At 45.4% G+C, this 24,985-nt stretch overlaps 1 protein-coding gene and 1 non-coding gene across 5 annotated transcripts in view; both read left to right on the top strand.

The window, feature by feature from the left end:
* Positions 1-24,985, top strand: part of LOC105728572 (E3 ubiquitin-protein ligase RNFT2) — a 292,363-nt gene that overhangs the window by 9,721 nt on the left and 257,657 nt on the right. For all 4 annotated transcript variants that reach the window (XM_012468997.2, XM_012468996.2, XM_012469001.2 and 1 more), the window contains exons 4-6: positions 2,563-3,029; positions 6,550-6,626; positions 19,515-19,615. In XM_012468997.2, coding sequence (XP_012324420.2) covers positions 2,563-3,029; positions 6,550-6,626; positions 19,515-19,615 — 645 coding nt within the window. The remainder of the gene's footprint in view (positions 1-2,562; positions 3,030-6,549; positions 6,627-19,514; positions 19,616-24,985) is intronic.
* Positions 18,939-19,101, top strand: LOC135276283 (U1 spliceosomal RNA). Its single transcript, XR_010343857.1, has one exon. It is a non-coding gene; the product is annotated as a U1 spliceosomal RNA (small nuclear RNA).

Raw genomic sequence — 24,985 nt, 5'->3', positions numbered from 1 at the left:
CCATTTTGGACTGAATGACATCTGGTATACATTTATTAAGCGCCTAATGTGTGCCCTGGGTTGTGGGATCCAGAGAATGAATGAAGCCCAGCCCATTTTCAATAAGCTCATGGTATATTTGGAGTCCCTTAGCGGTCTGTGGAGGTACCTGCAGGGTGACAGAAGGAGGGAGTGGCTCTTTGTCCTCCCCTTCCCCAACACATGCACGTCAAGCATATCAGCTCCACTTGTATCTGTGGTGTAGACTGAGTTTGCAGTATAGTGATTCCACTTGAAAAGAGGATGAACCCTTGGCCGGGTGCAGTAGCTCTTGCCTGTAATACCAGCATTTTGGGAGGCTGAGGTGGGTGGATCACCTAGGTCAGGAGTTCAAGACCAGCCTGGCTAACATGATGAAACCTGCCTCTACTAAAAATACAAAAATTAGCTGGGCATGATGGCAGGTGCCTGTAATCCCAGCTACTCGGGAGGCTGAGGCAGGAGAATCGCTTGAACCCGGCAGGCGGAGGTTGCAGTGAGCTGAGATTGTGCCACTGCACTCCAGCCTGGGTGACAGAGCAAGACTCTGTATCAAAAGAAAAAGAAAGAAAAGAGAATGAACCCAAGAATAGAAAGATGGTATCCAGACCTCCATGTTCATGGGAAACTGCACCCAATTCTGAGTTCTGCATTCCTGCAGGCTCAACTCTGGTCTCTGCTCCTCTAGCAGCGGCTCTGCAAGAGCCACAGAATCCTTTGCCTGGTTCCAACGCAAGATGCCCTTGCTTGGAACTAGGGAAAGCAGTCTGGCCCTGCAGGTCTTCCATAAGAGCTAGAGATACCCGGGGTGGTGGCTCACACCTGTAATCCCAGCACTTCGGGAGGCTGAGGCGGGCGGATCATCTCAGGTCGGTAGTTTGAGACCAGCCTGACCAACCTGTCGAAACCCCCATCTCTACTAAAAATACAAAAAAATTAGCTGGGTGTGGTGGTGTATGTCTGTAATCCCAGCTACTTGGGAGGCTGAGGCAGGAGAATCGCTTGAATCTGGGAGGAAGAGGTTGTGGTGAGCCGAGATTGCACCATTGTACTCCAGCCTCGACAACAAGAGTGAAACTCCATCTAAAAAAAAAAAAAAAAACCAAAAAACCTAGAGATAGTAGTTCCCATGTATTGATCACCTATTATTGCAAAATGTATTTTAAATTTAATGTACCCCCCACCCCGAGAATTCTATTCAGAAATAAAGGCCCATTTCTCAGGTGAGAAAGCTGAGTGCAGAGGTATAAGCCCCTAGAAGAGGTTGGGATGCAGTTTGAATGTGGGCTTCCCAGCTAAGTCTTCTTCGCATTACTCTCATGGAAGTCTTCCAGCTAAGTGGGTGGGTCCCACCCAGTGCCAGCTGTGACCAAGGCTGGCCCCTCTGGGGAACTGGGAGCCATTGAACTTGAAGATTGCAGAACCAGGGGTCCTTGGGATCTCGAGGTAATTCTAGAATCATAGAATTCTGTGCTCCCTTTTCAACGAAGTGTGCTGGTTACTAAAGTGGGCTCTAGAGAGAGTTGGCCTGGGCTCGAATCTCCCCTGCTCCACCCCTTACCAGCTCTGTGATTCTGGACAAGTTACTTTCTCTCTCTGGGCCTCTGTTTCTTTATCTGTAAAGAGGTGATATCCATAGGACCTAATTCCAGGGTTGATGGGAGGATTTAGTAAGTTAATCAATGCAAAACACTCAGAAGACTATCTGACATATAGCAGGTTTCAATAAAGGTTATGACCTCTTGTTATTCATATTATTTGTGTTAGTTCCTAGGACTGCTATAACAAAGTACCACACCCTGGGGCACTTCAACAACAGAAATTTCTTTTAACAAGTTCTGGAGGCTGGAAGGCTGAGATCAGGGTATCAGCCGGTCCCTTCTGAGGCCTCTCTCCTTGGCTTGTGGATGGCCGTCTGCTCCCTGTGTCTTTATGTGGTCTACTCTCTGTACCTCTCGTGTCCTAATCTCTTCCTCTTCTTTTTTATTTTTATTTTTTTCCTTTTGTGACAGAGTCTCTCTGTCGCCCAGGTTGGAGTGCAGTGGTGAGATTTGGCTCACTGCAGCCTCGACATCCTGGGCTCAAGTGATCCTCCCACCTCAGCCTCCTGAGTAGCTGGAGCTACAGTCGGGCGCCACCAGACCTGGCTAATTTCTTTCTATTTTTTGTAAAGATGGAGTCTCCCTGTTGCCCAAGCTGGTCTTGAACAACTGGGCTCAAGCAATCCTCCCACCTCTGCCTCCCAAAGTGCTGGGATTACGGGCATGAGCCACTGCAGCCAGCCCTAACCTCTTCTTACAAGGACAACAGTCACACTGGATTAGACCCACTCTAATGATTTCATTTTAACTTCATTGCCTCTTAAGGACCCTGTCTTTAAACGGTCACATTCTGAGGTCCTGGGAGTAAGGACTTCATGTGAATTTGAGAGGGGACACAGCTCAACCCATAACATAACTGATATTATTGGTCCCCATCCTCGTCTGGAGTGAGGTCTTTTCCATCTGCCTGACTTCCTGGGGTTTTTCTCCCCTTGTCACCCAGAAACCGCAGCCAGGCGCTCAGCTCCGAGGCGAGTGTGGATGAAGGTGGCGTCTTTGAGAGTCTGAAGGCAGAGGCAGCCTCCCCACCAGCGCTCTTCTCGGGCTTATCAGGCAGCCTCCCCACCAGCTCGTTCCCCTCCAGCCTGGTGCTGGGCTCCTCAGCTGGTGGCGGGGACGTGTTCATCCAGATGCCCGCATCCAGGGAGGAAGGAGGGGGCCGGGGCGAGGGGGGCGCCTACCACCACCGCCAGTCCCACCACCACTTTCACCATGGCGGCCACCGCGGGACCTCCCTGCTGCAGCATGTGGGAGGAGACCACCGGGGGCACTCGGAGGAGGGAGGCGATGAACAGCCCGGGACTCCCGCCCCCGCCCTCTCTGAGCTGAAGGCTGTGATCTGCTGGCTCCAGAAAGGACTCCCCTTCATCTTGATCCTCCTGGCCAAACTGTGCTTCCAGCATAAGCTCGGTGAGTTCTGGGGGCATGGCTGTCCTAGCCAGGGGCTTCACTGCAGTGTGCCTGCAGCCCATGGGGTGGGGGGCTCCTTCTCTAAAGTCCAGGGAGAGGCAGCAGAGACCAACATGGGCTTCAGGGTGTAGGATTCTGAGGCAGGCCTGGGTTCAAATCCTGGCCGACTAGCTGTGTGACTTGGGGCAAGTCGCCTGACTTCTCTGAGCCTCAGTTTCCTCATCTGTCTAGTGGGGGTTATGATAGAAACTTCCTCGCTGGTTGGCTGGTGTGAAGGAGTCCTGCGAAGTAACTCAGACTGCTGGAGTCTGTACCCTAGCTGTGTCCCCTCCTAGCTGTGTGATGCGAGGTGCATTATTTAACCTCTCTGTGCCTCAGTTTCATCATCTGTAAAGTGGGGTTATTCTTCATGGGATCACAGTGATGTTAGATTTTAGTAAATATGAGTAACACACATTACTATTTTATATATATATATATATATATATATATATAGAGAGAGAGAGAGAGAGAGAGAGAGAGAGAGAGAGAGAGAGACTGGGTCTTACTGTTTCGCCCAGGCTAGAGTGCAGTGGTGCAGCCTCAGCTCACTGCAACCTTCGCCTCCCAGGTTCAAGCGATCCTCCCACCTCAGCCTCCTGAGTAGCTGGGACCATAGGCGTGTGCCACCATGCCCAGCTAAATTTTAAATTCTCCTCGGCCTCCTAAAGTGCTGGGATTACAGGTGTGAGTCACTGTGCCTGGCCTGTTATATGTATTATTAACATACATTGAAATACTTAACATAGAGCCTGGCACACAGCAAGTGATGGATAAATACTACCTATTGTTGTTATTAGGGAATAAGATAATGATTCCTAAAGTGCTTAGCCTCCTATCTGACACATATTCAACAGTCAATTAATGGCCTCTAGTATAACTGTGGTTGGTTTGTTTGTTTGTTTTGAGATGGAGTTTCACTCTTGTTGCCCAGGCTGGAGTGCAATGGCATGACCTCGGCTCACTGCATCCTCCACCTTCTGGGTTCCAGCAATTCTCCTGCCTCTCCCGAGTAGCTAGGACTACAGGCACCCACCACCATGCCCAGCTAATTTTTGTATTTTTTGGTAGAGATGGAGTTTCACCGTGTTTGCCAGCTGGTCTCAAACTCCTGACCTCAAGTGATCTGCCTGCCTCAGCCTCCCAGAATGCTGAGATTACAGGCAGGAGCCATTGTGCCCAGCCTAGTATACGGTCATTGTTATTAGTAATGTTATTTACTGGGTTTTTGTTTGTTTGTTTATTTGAGACTGAGTCTTGCTCTGTCACCAGGATGGAGTGCAGTGGTGTGATCTCAGCTCACTGCAAACCTCTGCCCCCAGGTTCAAACGATTCTTGTGTCTCAGCCTCCTGAGTAGCTGGGATTATAGGCACCTGCCATCACGCCTGGCTAATTTTTTTAATTTTTAGTAGAGATGGTGTTTTGCCATGTTGGCCAGGCTGGTCTCGAACTCCTAACCTCAAGTGATCCACCCACCTCAGCCTCTTAAAGTGCTGGGATTAGAGGCATGAGCCACCGTGCCCGGCTTACTTATTAGATCATGGTATTGCTGTGCCCTGGTGGGTTTATAGGCTGTTGTTTTAGTCCTGCAGTAGGAGTGATGTAAAAATTATCTTGTGGCCTGCCACTTTCCATGAGAAAATGTTGTCAGGTTCGGTGGCTCATGCCTATAATCCCAACACTTTTCGAGGCCAAGGTGGGAGGATTGCTCGAGGCCATGAGTTCGAGACCAGCCTGGGAAACATAGTGAGAGCCTATCTCTGCCAAAAAGAGAGAGAGAGAGCCTTGAGAGGAGGTGAGACCATTCTTTATTTCTTATTTTCTTCTCTCTGATGAGTGACAGCTCGCTCGGATTCCTCCACCTTCCTTGCTGGGTGCTGTCCTATCAGCCCTCCCTTTCTGTTCCTCGAAGCGAAAGCTGGCATGTTCCCCGTTACCCTGAATTCTGGCAAAATCACAGCTAAGTTTTGTTTTGCGAGTATGGTCATTTTCTTTTTCACTTGGCAGGATTTCTTGTTTTTTAATCAAAGAGAAGGGTAGAAAAAAGGATTACGGGGCCACTCGTTCTTGCTTTATATGTTTTTAGTGAAGAAATACAGTAGATCTGGAAAAATACCGGGAGTGCACATACCTATTAAAAGAGTAAGTAAGGCTGTGTACAGTGGCTCACCCCTATAATTCCAGCACTTTGGGAAGCCAAGGTAGGTGGATCACTTGAGGTCAGGAGTTTGGGACCAGCGTGGCCAACATGGTGAAACCCCATCTCTATTACTAATTAAAAAATTAGCTGGGCATGGTGGTGCACACCTGTAATCCCAGCTACTCAGGAGGCTGAGACACCAGAATCACTTGAACCCAGGGGGTAGAGGTTGCGGTGAGCTGAGATTGCACCACTGCACTCCAGCCTGGGCGACAAAGTGAGACAGTGTCTCAGAAAAACAAAAACAAAAAAAACGAGTAAGTGCATCAGGTGAAAGAGGAATCCTGTCTGCAAATAACAAAAAGCAGGACTCGAAAATCATTATTCTGGAAGAATTCCAAGATTGTAGCTTGGCAAACAGCGGCAATTAAATGTCTGGTGGAAGAAAATTCAATTCCGTTCTCCCATCTGCCTGGGTCAGGTTTGTCTGTTAGCTGGGATTTTTTTTTCTCATTGAACATTAAACTTGAAGTCCTTATGGTGCTGTGAGTTTTTTCTTTTTCTTCTTCTTCTTTTTTTTTTTTTGAGACAGAGTCTTGCCTGTTGCCCAGGCTGGAGTGCACTGGTGTGATCTCAACTCACTGCAGTCTCTCCATCCTGGGTTCAAGCAATTCTTGTGCCTCAGCCTCCTGAGTAGCTGTGACTACAGGTGTTCGCCACCTTGTCCGGCTAATTTTCGTATTTTTAGTAGAGATGTGATTTCACCATGTTGGACAGGCTTATCTCAAACTCTTGGCCTGAAATGATCCACCCACCTCGGTCTCCCAAAGTGCTGGGATTACAGGCATGAGCCATGGCACCCAGCTGTGAGTTTTTTCAGTGTATGCTTTTATCACAAATTCTATCTGATTCTATCAATCAGATTCTTTTTGAAAGTAGATATAATAAGAGGCATCATTTACTAACTGCTAAGGATTATGATCTAGAAGCTTTATCCCTCCATGAGGTATAAGTAATGTTATTGCTCTGTCCATTTTACACATGAGGAAACTGGGGCTTAGAGAGGTGCCAAGCTCACACAGGGATTTGAACCCAGGCCTTACCAGACTGCACAGTGCTGATCTGGTGCTATAAAGTATCCCCACAGGGACCTAATCCTGTCCCTAAGTCAGAACGGCTCAGAATTCCTAGCGATTTAGATGACTGCCCAAATCCCCTAGAAGCAGGATTTTTAACTCTGAAGGGACCAGGAATGTGCCTTTTCCCCCACCTTGCTCAGCACCCTGGGCTAGGCCTGATGAGTCTAAGTAGGTGATGTCAAGCCCTCCTCTGTCCTTCAGGCATTGCTGTGTGCATCGGGATGGCCAGCACCTTCGCCTATGCCAACTCCACGCTCCGAGAACAGGTCTCTCTGAAGGTGAGTCACCTGGCGACCTAGTCTCCAGTGGCTGCTGCAACGAATAGCCACAGGCCAGGCACAGTCTTTCCCCCAAGTCTCCAACGCCCATTGTATCATTTGTATGCCTTTGCATCCTCATAGCTTAGCTCCTACATATCAGTGAGAACATACGATGGTTGGTTTTCCATTCCTGAGTTACTTCACTTAGAATAGTAGTTTCCAATCTCATCCAGGTCACTGCAAATGCTTAATTCATTCCTTTTTATGGCTGTGTAGTATTCCATTAGACATATATATATATATATATATATATATACACACACACATATATACACATATGCATATATACACATATAAATACACACACACACACACACACACACACACACCTCACAGTTTCTTTATTCACACATTGATTGATGGGCATTTGGGTTGGTTCCACGATTTTGCAATTGTGAATTCTGCTGCTATAAACATGCATGTACAAGTATCTTTTTGGAATAATGACTTCTTTTCCTCTGGGTAGATACCCAGTAGTGGGATTGCTGGATCAAACGCTAGTTCTACTTTTAGTTCTTTAAGGAATCTCCACACTGTTTTCCATAGCGACTGTACTGGTTTCCATTCCCACCAGCAGCGTAGAGGTGTTCCCTTCACCGCATCCACGCTAGCATCTATTGTTTTTTGATTTCTTGATTATGGCCATTCTTGCAGGAGTGAGGTAGTATCACATTGTGGTTTTGATTTGCATTTCCCTGGTCATCAGTGATGTTGAGCATTTTTTCATGTTTGTTGACCATTTGTATATCTTCTTTTGAGAATTGTCTATTCATGTCCTTAGCCCACTTTTTGATGGGATTGTGTTTTCTTACTGATTTGTTTGAGTTCGTTGTAGATTCTGGATATTAGTCCTTTGTCAGATGTACAGATTGTGAAGCTTTTCTCCCACTCTGTGGGTGGTCTGTTTATTCTGTTGACTGTTCCTTTTGCCATGTGAAAGCTCTTTAGTTTAATTAGCTCCCAGCAATTTATCTTTGTTTTTATTGCATTTGCTTTTGGGTTCTTGGTCATGAAATTCCTTGCCTAAGCCAATGTCTAGAAGGGTTTTTCCAATGTTATCTTCTAGAATTTTTATAGCGTCAAGTCTTAGGTTTAAATCCTTAATCCATCTTGAGTTGATTTTTGTATAAGGTGAGAGATGAGGATCCAGTTTCATTATCCTACATGCGCCTAGTCAATTATCCCAGAACCATTTGTGGAAAAGGGTGTCATTTCCCCACTTTATGTTTTTGTTATGTTCAGTTAGCTGTAAGTATTTGGGTTTATTTCTGGGTTCTCTATTCTGTTCTAATGGTCTATGTCTCAAATTTGTAGATTGCTTTTGGCAGTATGGTCATTTTCACAATATTGATTCTACCCATTCATGAGCATGGGATGTGTTTCCGTTTGTTCATGTCACCCCTGATTTCTGTCAGCAATGTTATGTAGTTTTCCTTGTAGAGGTTTTTCGACTCCTTAGTTAGGTATATTTCTGGTTTTTTTTTCTTTCTTGCAGCTATTGTAAAAGGAGTTGAGTTCTTGATTTCATTTTCCACTTGGTCACTGTTGGTATATAGAAGAGCTACTGATTTGTGTACGTTAATCTTGTATCTGGAAACTTTGTGTTTTTGTTTTTGTTTGTTTTTTGAGACAGAGTTTTGCTCTTGTTGCCCAGGCTGGAGTGTAATGGCGTGATCTCGGTTCCCCGCAACCTCCACCTCCTGGGTTCAAGTGAGTCTCCTGCCTCAGCCTCCAGAGTAGCTGGGATTACAGACATGTGCCACTATACCGGCTAATTTTGTATTTTTAGTAGAGATGAAGTTTCTCCATGTTGGTCAGTCTGGTTTCGAACTCCCAACCTCAGGTGAACTACCCTTCTTGGCCTCCGTAAGTGCTGGGATTACAGGTGTGAGCCACCACGCCCAGCCAAAACTTTGTTTTATGTTGGCTGTGGATTTATCATAGATGGCTTTTATTACACTAAGGTATGTCCCTTCTATGCCAATTTTGCATAGATTTTTAATCATAAAGGGACACTGGATTTTGTCGAATGCTTTTTCTGCATCTATTGAAATGATCATGTGATTTTTGTTTTTAATTCTGTTTATGCGGTGTATCACATTTATTGACTTGTGCATATTAAGCCATCCCTGCATCCGTGGTATGAAACCCACTTGATCATGGTGGATTATCTTTTTGATATGTTGTTGGATTTGGTTAGCTGGTATTTTGTTAAGCATTTTAACATCTATATTCATCAAGGATATTTATTGGTCTGTGGTTTTCTGTTTTGGTTATGTTCTTTCCTGGTTTTGGTATTAAGGTGATGCTGGCTTCATAGAATGAATTAGGGAGGGGTCCTTCTTTCTCTATCCTGTGGAATAATGTTAAAAGGATTGGTACCAGTTTTCTGAATGTCTGGTAGAATGCTGCTGTGAATCTGTCTGGTCCTGGACTTTTTTTGTTGTTGGTAATTTTTAAATTACCATTTCAATCTTGCTGCTTGTTATTCGTCTGTTTAGGGTATCTAATTCTTCCTAATTTAAGCTAGGAGGGTTGTATTTTTCCAGGGATTTATCCATCTCTTCTAGGTTTTCTAGTTTATGTGTGTAAAGGTGTTCATAGCAGCCTTGAATGACATTTTGTATTTCAGTGGCGTCAGTTGATATATCTCCTGTTTCGTTTTTTTAGTGAGGTTATTTGGATTTTCTCTCTTCTTTTCCTGATCAATCTTGCCAGTGGTCTATCAGTTTTATTTATCTTTTGAATTGTTTTTCTGTTTCGATTTTATTTAGTTCTGCTCTGCTCTTGGTTATTTCCTTTCTTCTGCTGGATTTGGGTTTGCTTGTGTTCTTGTTTCTCTAGTTCCTTGAGGTGTGACCTTAGAGTGTCAGTTTGTGCTCTTTCCGTCTTTTTGATGTAGGCATTTAGGGCTCTGAACTCTCCTCTTAGCACTGCCTTTGCTGTATCCCACAGGTTGTGATAGGTTGTGTCATTATTGTCTTTCAGTTCAAAGAATTTTTTAATTTCCATCTTGCTTTCACTTTTGACCCAGTGCTCATTCAGGAGCAGGTTATTAATTTCTCTATATTTGCATGGTTTTGAAGGTTCCTTTGGAGTTGATTTCCAGTTTTATTCCACTGTGGTCTGAGAGAATACTTGATATAATTTCAGTTTTCTTAAATTTATTGAGGCTTGTTTTGTGGCCTATCATATGGTCTATCTTGGAGAAAGTTCCATGCGCTGTTGAATAGAATGTGTATTCTATGGTTGTCGGATGAAATGTTTTGTATATGTCTGTTTAGTCCATTTGTTCCAAGGTGTAATTTATTTTTATTTATGTTTATATTTTTATTTATTTTTTTTAGACCAGAGTTTCGCTTTTGTTGCCCAGGCTGGAGAGCAGTGGCGAGATCTTTGCTCACTGCAACCTTGCCTCCAGGATTCAAGCAATTCTCCTGCCTCAGCCTCGCAGGTAGCTGGGATCATAGGTGCCTACCACTACGCCCAGCTGATTTTTGTATTTTTAGTAGAAACAGGGTTTCACTGTGTTGGCTAGGCTGGTCCCGAACTCCTTACCTTGTGATCTGCCCACCTCCGCCTCCCAGAGTGCTGGGATTATAAGCATGAGCCATTGAGCCCAGCCTCCAAGGTATAATTTAAATCCATTGTTTCTTTGTTGATTTTCTGTCTTGACGACCTGTCTAGTGCTATCAGTGGAGTATTGAAGTCCTTTACTATTATTGTGTTGCTGTCTATCTCATTTCTCAGGTCTATTAGTAATTGTTTTATAAATTTGGAAGCTCGAGTGTTAGGTGCATGTATGTTTAGAATTGTGATATTTTCCTGTTGAACAAGGCCTTTTACCATTATATAATGTCCCTCTTTGTCTCTTAACCACTGCTGCTTTGAAGTTGGTTTTTTCTGACATAAGGATAGCTACCCCTGCTCCCTTTTGGTGTCCATTTGCATGAAATGCCCTTTCTTACCCCTTTACTTTATGTGAGTCCTTATGTGCAAGGTGAGTCTCCTGAAAGCAGCAGATGGTTGGTTGGTGAGTTCTTATCTATTCTGCAGTTCTATATCTTTTAAGTGGAGAATTTAGGCCATTTACATTCAATGTTAGTATTGAAATGTGAGGTACCATTGCATGCATCATGCTCTTTGTTGCCTGTGTACTTTGGTTTTTTTCATTTTTTGTTTTTGCATTTTTTTTTTTTTTTTTGAGATGGAGTTTCGCTCTTGTTACCCAGGCTGCAGTGCAATGGCACGATCTCGGCTCACCACAACCTCCGCATCCTGGTTTCAGGCAATTCTCCTGCCTCAGCCTCCTGAGTAGCTGGGATTACAGGCACACACCACCATGCCCAGCTAATTTTTTGTATTTTTAGTAGAGACAGGGTTTCACCATGTTGACCAAGATGGTCTCGATCTCTTGACCTCGTGATCCACCCGCCTCGGCCTCCCAAAGTGCTGGGATTACAGGCATGAGCCACCGCGCCCGGCCCTGTTTTTGCTTTTTAACTTATATTTTTGTTTTATGGTCCTGTGTGATGTATGCTTTAAAGAGGTTCTGTTTTGATGTGTTTCCAGGATTTGTTTCAAGATTTAGAGCTCCTTTTAGCAGTTCTTGTAGTGCTGACTTGGTAATGGTATATTCTCTCAGCATTTGTTTGTCTAAAAAATACTATCTTTCCTTCATATATAGTTATTAGTTTCACTGGATACAAAATTCTTGACTAGTAATTGTTTTGAGGAGGCTGAAGATAGGGCCCCAATCCCTTTTAGCTTGTAGGGCTTCTGCTGAGAAATCTGCTGTTAATCTGATAGGTTTTCCTTTATAGGTTACGTGGTACTTCTGTCTCACAGCTCTTAAGATTCTTTCTTTTGTCTTAACTTTGGATAACCTGATGACAGTGTGCCTAGGCGAAGATCATTTTGCAAAGAATTTCCCAGGTGTTCTTCGTGCTTCTTGTATTTGGATGTCTAGGTCTCTAGCAAGGCCAGGGAAGTTTTCCTCGATTATTCCCCCAAATATTTCCAAGTTTTCAGAATTCTCTTCTTCAGGAACACTGATTATTCTTGGGTTTGGTCATTTAATATAATCCCAGACTTCTTGGAGGCTTTGTTCATATTTTCTTATTCTTTTTTCTTTGTCTTTGTTGGATTGGGTTAATTTGAAGACCTTGTCTTCAAGCTCTGAATTTCTTTCTTCTACTTGTTCAATTCTATTCCTGAGATCTTCCAGAGCATTTCACATTTCTAAAAGTGTGTCCAAAGTTTCCTGAATTTTTTTTTTTCTTTAAGCTATATATTTCCTTGAATATTTCTCCCTTCACTTCCTGTATCATATTTTGGATTTCATTGCACTGGGCTTTGCCTTTCTCTGGTCCCTTCCTGATAAGCTTAATAACTAGCCTGCTGAAGTCTTTTTCAGGTAAATCAGGGATTTTTTTTTCTTGGTTTGGATCCATTGCTGGTGAACTAGTGTGATTTCTGGGGGGTGTTGAAGAGCCTTGTTTTGTCATATTAGCAGGGTTGGTTTTCTGGTTCCTTCTCTTTTGGGTAGGCTCTGTCAGAGGGAAGGTCTAGGCTTGAAGGCTGTTATTCAGATTCTTTTGTCCCATGGGGTGTTCCGTCGTTTAGTACTCGCCCTCTTTTCCTATGAATGTGGCTTCCTGTGAGCCGAACTGCAGTGATTGTTGTCTGTCTTCTGGGTCTAGCCACCCAGTGAGTCTGCCTGGCTCCTGGCTGGTACTGGGGGTTGTCTGCACAGAGTCCTGTGATGTGAACCGTCTACAGGACTCTCAGCTGTGGATACCAGTGCCTGTTCCCATGGAGGTGGCAGAGGGTGCGGTGGACTCCGTGAGGATTGTTGGCTTTGGTGGTTTAATGCTCTATTTTTGTGTTGGTTGGCCTCCTGCCAGGAGGTGGCGCTTTCCGGAGAGCCTCAGCTGTGGTAGTGTGGAGAGGAACCTGCTGGGGGAGGCGGGGCTAGAACTCCCAAGTTTTTGTGCCCTTTGTCTTCTGCTACCAGGGTGAGTAAGGAAGGACCATCAGGTGGGGGTGGGGCTAGGCGGTCTTTGCTATGGGGAATGGGGGTGAGATTCCCAGGTCACTGGAGTTATGTACCAAGGAGGATTATGGCTGCCTCTGCTGAGTCATGTAGATTGTCAGGAAGTGGGGGAAAGCCAGCAGTCACAGGCCTCACCCAACTCCCAGGCCGACTGAAGGGCCAGTCTCAATCCCACGTGCCCCCGCAACAGCCCCCAGACTGTTTCCAGGTGGAGGGGAATAGGGGCTTGAAACCTGCCCCAGGCTGTCCACCTCCCAGCTGCCAAAGAAAAGGGCTTAGTTCTTCCCACACCTGTGGAGTCTGCACACCAGATTTGCATCCTCCCCAGAGTTCTGGCCAGGAGGCTTCCTACCCTGGACAAATTGTTACAGAGTTCAGCTAGAGATTTGCTTCTCCTTGTGGAATTATACCCCTTGCCCTTCCATTGGATCCCCGTGGTGCCAGGCGGGAATGGGCTGCTCGGGGACCCAGCGAGCTCCCAGGGCCTTTCTGCTGCTTCTTCTACCCTGTATTTCACTCGCTCTCCAAACTGACTCAGCGCCAGGTAAAGTCAGAAACCTCTCCCGCAAACAGACCTTCAGCTTCTCCACTGGGGGTGAGTGCTTGGGAGAGGAGGGTCTCCCTTTCCCACTTCCGCAGTTGGGGCACTCACAGTTTTGGGGGGCTCCCCTGGGTTCTGCAGGAGCAGTCCGCTTCTTTCAGAGAGTCTGTGGGTCCTCTTCAGATTGCTGGTTTGTTTTTGCAGTTGATCTACAGCTAAAATTCACAATGCGAGCTTCCGAACGCTGCTCTGTCTGGAGCATCAATCTAGACCTGCCTCCCGTCCGCCATGATCTCTCTAAAACCTCTTCTTTTATTTTATGATTTTTAGAGACAGATTCTCACTCTGGCACCTAGGTTAGAGTGCAGTGGCATGACCATAGCTCATGGCAGCCTCCAACTCCCGGGCTCAAGCAATCCTCCTACCTCAGCCTCCAGAGAGGCCATTCTTCTGCCCGCCACCCCTAGGTAGATCCCTGAATGTTCCTTTCTTCTTTCCAACAGCCGCATCTCTTCCGTGCCCCTGACCCAGTCCCTTTACCCTGCAGACATTCAGCTCATTAGCTCACTTTCGTTTTTTGGTGTTTTGTTTTGTTTGGGATGGAGTCTTGCTCTGTTGCCCAGGCTGGAGTGCAGTGGCATGATCTTGGCTCACTGCAACCTCTGCCTCCCAGGTTCAAGCAATTCTCCTGCCTCAGTCTCCCCAGTAGCTGAGACTACAGACACACACCACTACACCCAGCTAATTTTTTGTATTTTTAGTAGAGATGGGGTTTCACCACGTTGGCCAGGCTGGTCTCGAACTTCTCACCTCAGGTGATCCTCATGCCTTGGCCTCTGAAAGTGCTGGGATTACAGGTGTGGGCCTCTGTGCCCCGCCCCATTAGGTTACTTTCGTTCCACCCTCGTGCTTATGGCCATCCCTGTTACACTGCTGGGTGGACATAGAGCTTCACCGCCGTCCTCCTGAATGTCCTGTGTCTAATGAGCACTAATTGTGTACCTGGCTCAGTGCTGAGCCCATTGCTCATCTCAGCAGATTCATCCCAGCAACCTGGGAGGGAAACAAAATCATTCTTCCATCATTTTCCCACCGAGGAAAGAGTGGCTCAGAGACACTAGGTTCCTTGCCTGAGGTCACACAGCCAGTTCCAGTGCTGGCATCATGACTTACATCCAGGTAGTTGAGCCTGTGCTCATTCTAGGTTTAAATTCCTGCTCCTCCACCCACCTGCAGACCCTCAATTAGATTATCTTGGTGATCTCAGCCTCAGGTGCCGCCTCTGGAAATGAGCCTGTTGGCACCAATTCACAGACCTGTTGAAAGGACTGAATGAAGTAGTGCACCCAGGCTGGTTGTGATGGCCCATGCCTATAACCCTAATCACTCGGGAGGCTGAGGCATGAGAATCATTTGAATCTGGAAGGCAGAGGCTGCAGTGAGCCTAGATCACGCCATCATACTCCAGCCTGGGTGACAGAGTGAGACTCTGTCTCATAAATAAAGAGCCAGGCGCTGTGGCTCACACCTGTAATCCCAGCACTTTGGGAGGCCAAGGTAGGGGGTGGATCACTTGAGGTCAGGAGTTCGAGACCAGCCTGAACAACATGGTGAAACGCCATCTCTACTAAAAAAAATACAAAATTAGCCAGGCATGGTGGCACATGTCTGTAATCCCAGCTACTTGGGAGGCTAAGGCAGGAGAATTGCTTGAACCTGGGAGGTGGAGGTTGCAGTGGGCTGAGATCACCTCATTGCACACCAGCCTGGGCAACAAGAGTGAAACCCCATCTGGGGGGGGAGGGGGAGGGAGAAAGAGAGAAAGAGAGAAAGAGAAAGAAAGAGAGAGAAAGAAAGAAAGAGTGCATGTGTGCATATAAGGTGTTTGGCACGAATACCAGGCATGGTGGCTTATGCTTGTAATCCCAGCAACTCAGGAGGCTGAGGTGGGAGGATTCCTTGAAGCCAGGAGTTGGAGACCAGCCTGGGCAACATAACGAGACCCTCTCTTCTCTACAAATTATTATTATTATTTTTTGAGATTGAAGTCTCACTCTGTCACCGAGGCTGGCATGCAGCGCTGCCATCTTGGCTCACTGCAACCTCTGCCTCCTGGTTGTTCAGGCGATTCTCCTGTTTCAGCCTCCTGAGTAGCTGAGATCACAGGCACACACCACCATGACTGGCCAATTTTTGTATTTTTAGTAGAGATAAGGTTTTACCACGTTGGCCAGGCTGGTTTTGAAGGCCTGACCTCAGATAATCCGCCTGCCTTAGCCTCCCAAAGTGCTGGGATTAGAGGTGTGTGCCACCGTGCCCAGCTTACAAATTTTTTTGAAAACGTTAGCCAGGTATGGGGGCATGTGCCTATCATCCTACCTACTCAGGAAGCTGAAGCAGGAGGATTGCTTGATCCCATTAGTTCGAGACTGCAGTGAGCTATGATTGCACCACTGCACTCCAGCCTGGGCAACAGAGCAAAACCTTCTCATTTAAAAAAAAAAAAAAAACATAGGCGGGTGTTGAACAATGAGAACACAAGGACACAGGGAGGGGAGCACTACACACTGGGGTCTGTTGGGGGGAAATAGGGTAGGGACAGCTGTGGGTGGGGAGTTGGGGAGAGAGAGCATGGGGAGAAATGCCAAATACAGGTGAAGGGGAGGAAGGCAGCAAATCACACTGCCACGTGTGTACCTATGCAACAATCTTGCATGTTCTTCACATGTACCCCAAAACCTAAAATGCAATAAAAAAATTAAATTAAAAAAAAAGAAGGTGATGTTTAGCATCATGCCTGGCATATAAAAAAAACATTTAATTGAACTATTTTTTAAAAGTCTGTGCTTTCAGAAAAAAAAATCTCATCAAAAAGTGGTCTAAGGATGTAAGAAGGCAATTCTCAAAAGAAGATATACAAATGGCCAGCAAACCTATAAAGAAATGCTCAACATCTCTAATGATCAGGGAAATGCAAATCAAAACCATGATGCAATACCACGCAAGAATCCCCATCATTAAAAAATAATAGATGTTGGCGTGGATTTGGGAGCACTTCCACACTGCTAGTGGGAATGTAAACTAGTACAACCACTGAGGAAAACAGTGTGGAGATTCCTTAACTAAAAGGAGAACTACCATTTGATCCAGCAGTCCCACTACTGGGTATCTACCAGAGGAAAAGAAGTCGTTATAGGAAAAAATACACACACATGTTTATAGCAGCACAATTCGCAATTGTAAAAATGTAGAACCAGCCCAAATGCCCATTAGTAATGAGTGGGTAAAGAAACTGTGGTGTATGTGTACAATGGAATGCTACTCAGCCATAAAAAGGAATGATTAACGGCATTCTCAGCCACCTGGATGGGACTGGAGATGACTATTCTAAGTAACTCAGGAATGGGAAACCAAACATTGTATGTTCTCACTCTTAAGTGGGAGCTAAGCTATGAGGACACAAAGGCATAAGAATGATACAGTGAACTTAGAGGACTGAGGGAAAGCGTGGGAAGGGATGAGGGGTAAAATACTACAAATTGGTGCAGTGTATATAGCTCAGGTGATGGGTGCACGAAAATCTCACAAATCACCACTAAAGAATGTACTCATGTGATACCACTGTTCACCAAAACGTATGGAAATAAATTTCTTTCTTGAGAAAAAGTCTGTGCTTTCTACTGCACAGGTGATCCCATAATAATCACCAGCTTAACTGACCCATCTATAGCATCATCTGCTTTCTCAAAAGCACTTGGGCCTCCATGTATCATGGAGGACAGCCCAGTCTCCATTTGCACATGAGCACATTGAGGTTCAGAGTTGGGGACAAAGTCAGAGGTCCTTCCTGACCCTTAGTCTCATCTTCTTTATGCAAACTCCTCTCTGCTGCTGTTAAAACAGTAGGAGGGGACAAGGACAGTGGCTCACACCTATAATCCCAGCACTTTGTGAGGCTTAGGTGGGTGGATCATCTAAATTCAGGATTTCGAGACCAGCCTGGCCAATATGGTGAAACCCTGTCTCTACTAAAAATACAAAAATTAACTGGGCATGGTGGCGGGTGCCTGTAATCCCAGCTACTCTGGAGGCTGAGGCAGGAGAATCGCTTCAACCCAGGAGGCGGAGGTTGTAGTGAGCTGAGATCGCGCCACTGCACTCCAGCCTGTAGGAGGCGGCTTTGAGGGCTAGGTCTCTCTCAAAGGCAGTAACATCTAAATGATGCCTTAACTTAAATTTTAGTAGCTGAGAGGATGTCTGTATCCATGGATGGGCCTCCAGGGGTCCTTGATCACCGTGAAGACACAGGTGACATATTGTGCATGCCCGTATGTGCATGTTTTCCATCAGAGCAGGTCTGCATGAGCCTCAGTAAGCTTAGGCATCTCAGCTTATTAGGAGAGAACTACCTCCTTTGTCCTTCAGATTCTGTCGTCCCAGAACGTGGCTAATTCCCTCTTCCTAGTGCACCTTTGGTTTGGATTCATAGAGAATTAAACTGGAATCTATTATTTATTGGAGTACAAAGAGCTGCCGGGTGGATTAATCACACTGATAAGAGCAGTTGGTTGGTTGGAGGTGGTTTCTAGTATCATTAACCTTGACCGCTCCTGGAATGATGGGTGGATGGAGATGCATTTGTTTCGTCCACTCTCTGGAAATGTGCATCGTAACAGTGCGTGGGGCACTGAGCTGTGTCTGGAGACAGTGTGTATTGAGCATTTACCGAAACCACAGGGAAGGTTACACTGGGAAAGTTATGACCTCATCTTATTCCAGCAATGCAGCCACTCCAGTCCAAGAAAAGACACGAGCTATTGAGAACTCGCATCACAGAGGTCTGCGTATGTGTCCCAGGGCACACAGGCAGAAACACTCCCCTCTTTGCACCTCCTTCAGACATTCCCTAGGATTGCTCTCAGGTGATAAAACTGCTGGGCAACAGCTAACAGGATTTCCAATGTGTCTTCCTGGGGACGAAACAGGGACGAGGCTGAAGAAAGAGAAATGGGGCTGGATTGTGTAGGGCTTTGAGAGTTAGGTGTGTAAGTTTGGATTTAATCCTACACTGTGACCCTCCAGGGAATGGTCAGTCCAGGGCAGTGGGCCAGAGGTCTGTCCTAAAACAAGTAAAAGCAGAAATTTCCAGCCTCTAGATCTGAATCTACTGCTGGCTTGTAAACTCTTATCAGTCCTACCCATTAGCAGGCTTGAAATATGAAATGTTTGCATTTCAAAATTTGACTTTTGCCTATAATTTTAGTGTTTTGGGAGGCTAAGGCAGGAGGATCACTTGAAGCCAGGAGTTCAAGACCAGCCTGAGCAACACAGCAAGACCCTGTCTCTACAAAAAAAAAATTTTTTTTTTTTAATTAGCTAGGTATACTGATGCCTGCCTGTGATGCTAGGTACTCAGGAGGCTGAGGCAGGAGGATCACTTGGGCCCAGGAGTTCAAGGTTACACTGAGCTATTATCACACTACTGTACTCCAGCCTAGGTGACAAAAAAGTAAATAAAAATAAAAATTTTGATTTAATCTTTAACAACAACCTCATTTTCGAATGAAGACACTGAGACTTAAATCACATGCCCTTGACGTTTCTTAACCTCTCTGTGCTTTTGCTCTTAAGAGCATTTTATGCACTTTAATTCTTACAACTCTATAAGGTAGATATACTTACCTGGCAGGGGAGATACCATGATCACGAAGGTGGTTTTCCCAGGGTGAGGCTTATCCATTGCACTCCGGATGTGCTGACTTCTGCGATTCCCCAAATGCGGGAAACTCAACTGCAGAATTTGTGGTAATGGGGGACTGCGTTCGCGCTTTCCCCTGATTTATTTTTTAAAAAACTCTTTAAGGTAGATACTAAGATATACCCATTTTACAGATGAGAAAAGGGAAATTGAAAGAGTCTAAATAACTTGCTGGAGTTGGACAGCTCCCACACAGGGTTTGACCGGGGATTTGAACGCATGCCATCCCAGTCCAGAGTCTACTGAGAACCATGGTGCTGTCTTGACTTTCTAGATAGTTGATCAAGCATATGTGCACCATTCTGCCACCTGCTCTGTGACCACCACCTGGGTCTCAGTTGGATGGAAAGGTGCCGATGCCCTTCCCCTCACCTTCAGCACCACTTCCTTCAAAACTTTGACAAAGCGAAAAGCTGCCAGTCATCAGGGTACATTCTGGAAGGTTCTGCCACGTGCGTCTTTGGTATCACAGATCTCTTGCTTTGTCTCCAGGAGAAGAGGTCGGTGCTGGTCATCTTGTGGATCTTGGCCTTTCTGGCGGGGAACACCCTCTATGTGCTTTATACATTCAGCTCCCAGCAGCTATACAACAGGTGAGCATGGGAGTCTGACCCCCACCGTGGGAGAGTGGGGCACTTGGCTGGGCTTGGGGCATGTACCCTTTCACTTTGGAACAGGGCACGAGCTCTGTGTCACATTGTAACTTCCAAATTCCACCCTGCTGTTACTACACACGTATACCTAGACCAGCACTCAATAGTAAAATTCAAGGCAAGCCACATAGGTAAGCTAACACATTCTAGTTACCAAACACTAAACAGTAACAAGTGGAATCAATTATCATACTTGATTTTATTTAACCCAGTATATCAAAAATATTTGGGGGTTGTTTGTTTTTGGTTTTTTTTGAGACAGGATCTCACTGCATCACGCAGACTGTCAGTGGTATGATCACGGCTCACTGCAGCCTCGACCTCCCTGGGCTCAAGTGATCCTCCCACCTCAGCCTCCCCAGTAGCTGGTACTACAGGTGCATGCCACTACACCTGGCTAATTTTCATATTTTTTGTAGAGATGCGGTTTCCCTATGTTGCCCAGGCTGGTCTCAAATGCCTGAGCTTAAGCGATCCGCCTGCCTTGGCCTCCCAAAGTACTGGGATCGATGATAGGCGTGAGCCACTGCGCATGGCCCCAAAAGATTGTCATTTCAACATGCAATCAACATAAAAATTATAAGTGAGATATTTTACGTTCTTTTTTCACATTAAGTCTTTGTAATCTGGTATCACGCCTGTAATCCCAGCATTTTGGGAGGCCAAAGTGGGTGGATCACCTGAGGCCAGGAGTTCGAGACCAGCCTGGCCAACATGGTGAAACCCCATCTCTACTAAAAATAGAAAAATTAGCCTAGCGTGGTGGCAGGTGCCTGTAATCCCAGCTACTTGAAAGGCTGAGGCAAGAGAATCGCTTGAACCCTGGAGGCAGAGGTTGCAGTGAGCCGAGATTGCGCTATTGCACTCCAGCCTAGGCAACAAGAGTGACACTCCATCTCAAAAAAAAACCAAACAAAAGTTAACTGTGAGGCAGGCTCAGACAGTGCCTTTCAGAAGAAGGCATTGCTGTCATAGGAGATGACAGTTCCATGTGTGTTACTGCCCCTGAAGACCTTCTAGTGGGACAAGATGTGGAGGTGGAAGGCAGTGATATTGATGATCCTGACCCCATGTAGGGTGAGGCTAAGGTGTATGTTTGTGTCTTAAGTTTTAACAAAAAATTTTAAAAATAGGAAAAACCTTATAGAATAAGGATATAAAGAAAGGAAATATTTCTGTACAGCTGTATAATCTGTTTTAAGCTAAGTGTTATTATAAAATAGTAAAAAAAAAACCTAAGTTTACAAAGTAAAAATGTTACAGTAAGGTAAGATCAATTTATTATTGAAGAAATAAAAATTTTAAAATAAATGTAGCAACTGGGCATGGTAGCTCACGCTTGTAATCCCAGCACTTTGGGAGGCCACAGTGGGCAGATCATGAGGTGAGGAGATCGAGGCCAGCCTGACCAACATGGTGAAACCGTGTCTCTACTAAAAATACAAAAACTAGCTGGGCGTGGTGGCAGGTGCCTGTAATCCCAGCTACTTGGGAGGCTGAGGCAGGAGAATCGCTTGAACCCAGGAGGCGGAGTTTGCAGTGAGCCTGAGATCACGCCATTGCACTCCAGCCTGGGTGACAGAGGGAGACGTCGTCTCAAAAAAAAAAAAAAAAAAAAAAAAAGTTATTTTAATGTATGTATGTCTTTTTTATTTTATAGTGGGGGGTGGGGAACAAGGTGTTGTTCTGTCACCCAGGCTGGAGTGCAGTGGTGTGATCACACTCACTAAAACCTCGACCTCCCAGCCTCAAGCGATCTTCCCACCTCAACCTCCAAAGTAGCTGGGACTTCAGGTGCACATTACCATGCTTATCTACTTTTTTTATTTTTAGTAGAGATGGGGTTTCTCTGTGTTGCCCGGGCTAGTCTTGAATTCCTGGCCTCAAGTGATCCACGCACCTCAGCCTCCCAAAGTGCTCGATTACAGGTGTGAGCCACTGTGACCGGCTTTTTCTTTTTTCATTCATTTATTAATTCATTCATTTATGCCTATACTTTTAAGTCCTTAAAGATACTCACTAAAACAGAGCTTGACAGACTAAACCATTCACCCATTTTTATTAGTAACATTTTGCTGGAACACAGCTACACCCATCCATTTACATATCACTTACGAGTTCATCTGTGCTCTGACAGAGTTGAACAGTTATGGCAGATACCATATAGCTTACGAAGCCAAAAATATTTACTCTCTAACAGTGGTCCTCTAGATGTTAAATATGTGGGTAGGCCAGGTGTGGTGGCTCACTCCTGTAATCCCAGCATTTTGGGAGGCCAAGATGGGCAGATCACTTGAGCCCAGGAGTTTGAGACCAGCCTGGGCAACATGGTGAAGCCCCATCTCTACAAAAAATACAAACATTAGCCGGGCGTGGTGTCATGCACCTAAAATCCCAGCTATCCGGGGGGGCTACCTGGGAGACTAGGGTGAGAGGATCACATGAACCAGGGAGGTCAAGTCTGCAGTGAGCTGTAATCGCACTACTGCACTCCAGCCTGGGTGACAGAGTGAGATCCTATTGTTAAAAATACACATACACACACATACATATATGCACACATGTATATGGATAATTTTTTTTTCTTTAGAATCATCTGTATTTTATAATTTTTTGTAATGGATACTTTTTTTTTCTTTAACACAGTAATGGCAATGATTTTTAAATGATGTTAAGTAAGGCTGGGCTTGGTGGCTCACGCCTGTAATCCCAGCACTTTGGGAGGCTGAGGTGGGCAGATCACCTGAGGTCTGGAGTTCAAGACCAGCTTGACCAACATAGAGAAACCCTGTCTCTACTATAAATACAAAATTAGCCAGGCATGGTGGTGCATGCCTGTAATCCCAGCTACTTGGGAGACTGAGGTGGGAGAATCCCTTGAACCCAGAAGGCGGAGGTTGCGGGTGAGTCAAGATCATGTCATTGCACTCCAGCCTGGGCAACAAGAGTGAAACTCCCTCTCAAAAAGAAAAAGAAAAAGAAATTAAATGATGTTAAGTGATAAAAATGTCTACCCCATCTGGTTTGAGCTGTGCAGAGATAAGGTAACAGGGCTCCTTGCTCCTACACCCAAATACATGTCCCATGACGTGGGCACCCTCTTCCTCTATGACATTGACTCAGTTCTGTGCAATGTGGTGGCAGGTGGGAAGGCAGAGCACAGGAAATTGAATGGATTACTTAGCCCCAACTTATCATCAACTTCCTTAAAATACCCCTGTCACTCTGGCAGCTGTGCACCTGGAAATTCTTTTGAAGCAGAGACGCTTCCTCCACCAATCTGCCAACGTAAATGAAGCAGGCAGAATCTCACTCACTCCCGTGAGCATCTCGAATGGTCCACAGTTTTCCTCCCTGAGCCTTCAGTTTTTTTTAGTGAGTTTGTTTCCGCTGGTGCCTATACAGTGCTTAGTCCATAGTTGCTGCCCCATCAATATTTGTCAAATAAATGAGTATCTCAGATTTTTTAATTTTTTTGGAGACACAGTCTTGCTTTGTTGCCCCAGCTGGAATGTAGTGGTGCCATCATGGCTCACTGCAGCCTCGAACTCCTGGGCTCAAGCGATCCTCCCACCTCAGCCTCCCAAAGTGCTGGGATTACTGGCGTGGGCCACCACACCTGGTCACAATTTTTAAAGTTACTTATTTTTGTAATTTCAAAAGTAATTTATTTTTAATTGTGAAATCTGAAAATCCATTTTGAAAGGACCAAAAACACCTTCAATTCTGTCACCTAACAGCGGCTTTGCTATCATTTTTCTCTACATATTTGTACATATTTGTTGTGGAAGTTGTAGTGTGCAGAACATGCCATTTCATAGCTCTTTCATCTAGCAGCATATCACTTTAATGCTCAAGAAATGTCAATAAATGCAAGGAACATTTATTTATTTATTTTGAGGCAGAGTCTCGCTGTGTTGCCTAGGCTGGAGTACAGTGGCACGATCTCAGCTCACTGTAACCACCATCTCCTGGGTTCAAGTGATTCTCCTGCCTCAGCCTTTCAAATAGCTGGGATTAGAGGCACACATCACTACACTCATCTAAATTTTTGTAATTTTAATAGAGACAGGGTTTCACCATGTTGGCCAGGCTGGTCTCAAACTCCTGACCTCAGGTGATCCTCCCGCCTCAGCCTCCGAAAGTGCTGGGATTACGGGCATGAACCACCATGCCTGGCCACAAGTAGCACTTATTGGCACTTTATGTGTGTGTGCCTAGGACTATATTAAGAAAACATATCGGGCCGGGCGCAGTGGCTCACGCCTGTGATCCCAGCACTTTGGGAGGCCAAGGCGGGTGGATCATGAGGTCAAGAGATTGAGACCATCCTGGTCAACATGGTGAAACCCCGTCTCTACTAAAAATACAGAAAATTAGCTGGGCATGGTGGCGCGTGCCTGTAATCCCAGCTACTCAGGAGGCTGAGGCAGGAGAATTGCCTGAACCCAGGAGGCGGAGGTTGTGGTGAGCCGAGATCGCGCCATTGCACTCCAGCCTGGGTAACAAGAACGAAACTCCGTCTCAAAAAAAAAAAAAAGAAAAGAAAAAAGAAAACATATCAACAAGGGTCCTTTGGGTTCCTAGACAGGGAATTCTTCCTTTAGGCGTTGCTCCATGCAAGGACTCAAACAATCCTAGGAAAACCAAACAACAAGGTCTGAGAAAGGGCAGGGACCAGGGACTTCCTGAAATATATTCAATTCTTAGCATGACTTAGCGATTCACTGGTAGTCTCTGTTTCTCCTTTAAAATTAAAGAGAGAGCACCCCTGATTGGCTTTTCAGGGGCCAGTGGGGCTGGGTCACAGAATCCAGTGGAGATGGGTGGTTTCCCTGAGGATGGTGAGCACATCTCAGAATAGAGAGTTACAGGCTTAGCAGATGCCCTAAATGCAACTACTTGGAAGAATCCGTAGAGGGTATATGAGTGATGGGAATCACTTATCTACATCAGATACAAAATTGTGTAAGTCCCAGACTTGGAGATTTCACAAACCAGTAAAGTGACCCACAACAAAGTCCAGGGGTTTGCCATGTAGATATCAGCTTCCTTTTTGCAACTAAAAACATATTTTTAAAATGATCATCATGCAGTAGCCAAAAGGTAGAAGCAACCCAGTGTCTGTTGACAGATGAATGGGTAAACACCATGTGGTATATACATACAGTGGAATATTATTCAGCCTTAAATAGAAAGGAAATTCTGACACATGCCACAATATGGATGAAACTTGAAGGCATTTTGTGAATTGAAATAAGCCAGTTACAAAAGGACAAACAGACGTATGATTTCACTTACATTAAGTAC

This window comes from Aotus nancymaae, unplaced genomic scaffold (genome assembly GCF_030222135.1).
Source record: "Aotus nancymaae isolate 86718 unplaced genomic scaffold, 86718_ANA_hifiasm-v0.15.2.pri h1tg000021l, whole genome shotgun sequence".
Lineage (NCBI taxonomy): Eukaryota > Metazoa > Chordata > Mammalia > Primates > Aotidae > Aotus > Aotus nancymaae.
The sequence above is the reverse complement of the archived record's forward strand: the minus strand, read 5'-3'. Positions and strand labels throughout refer to the sequence as shown.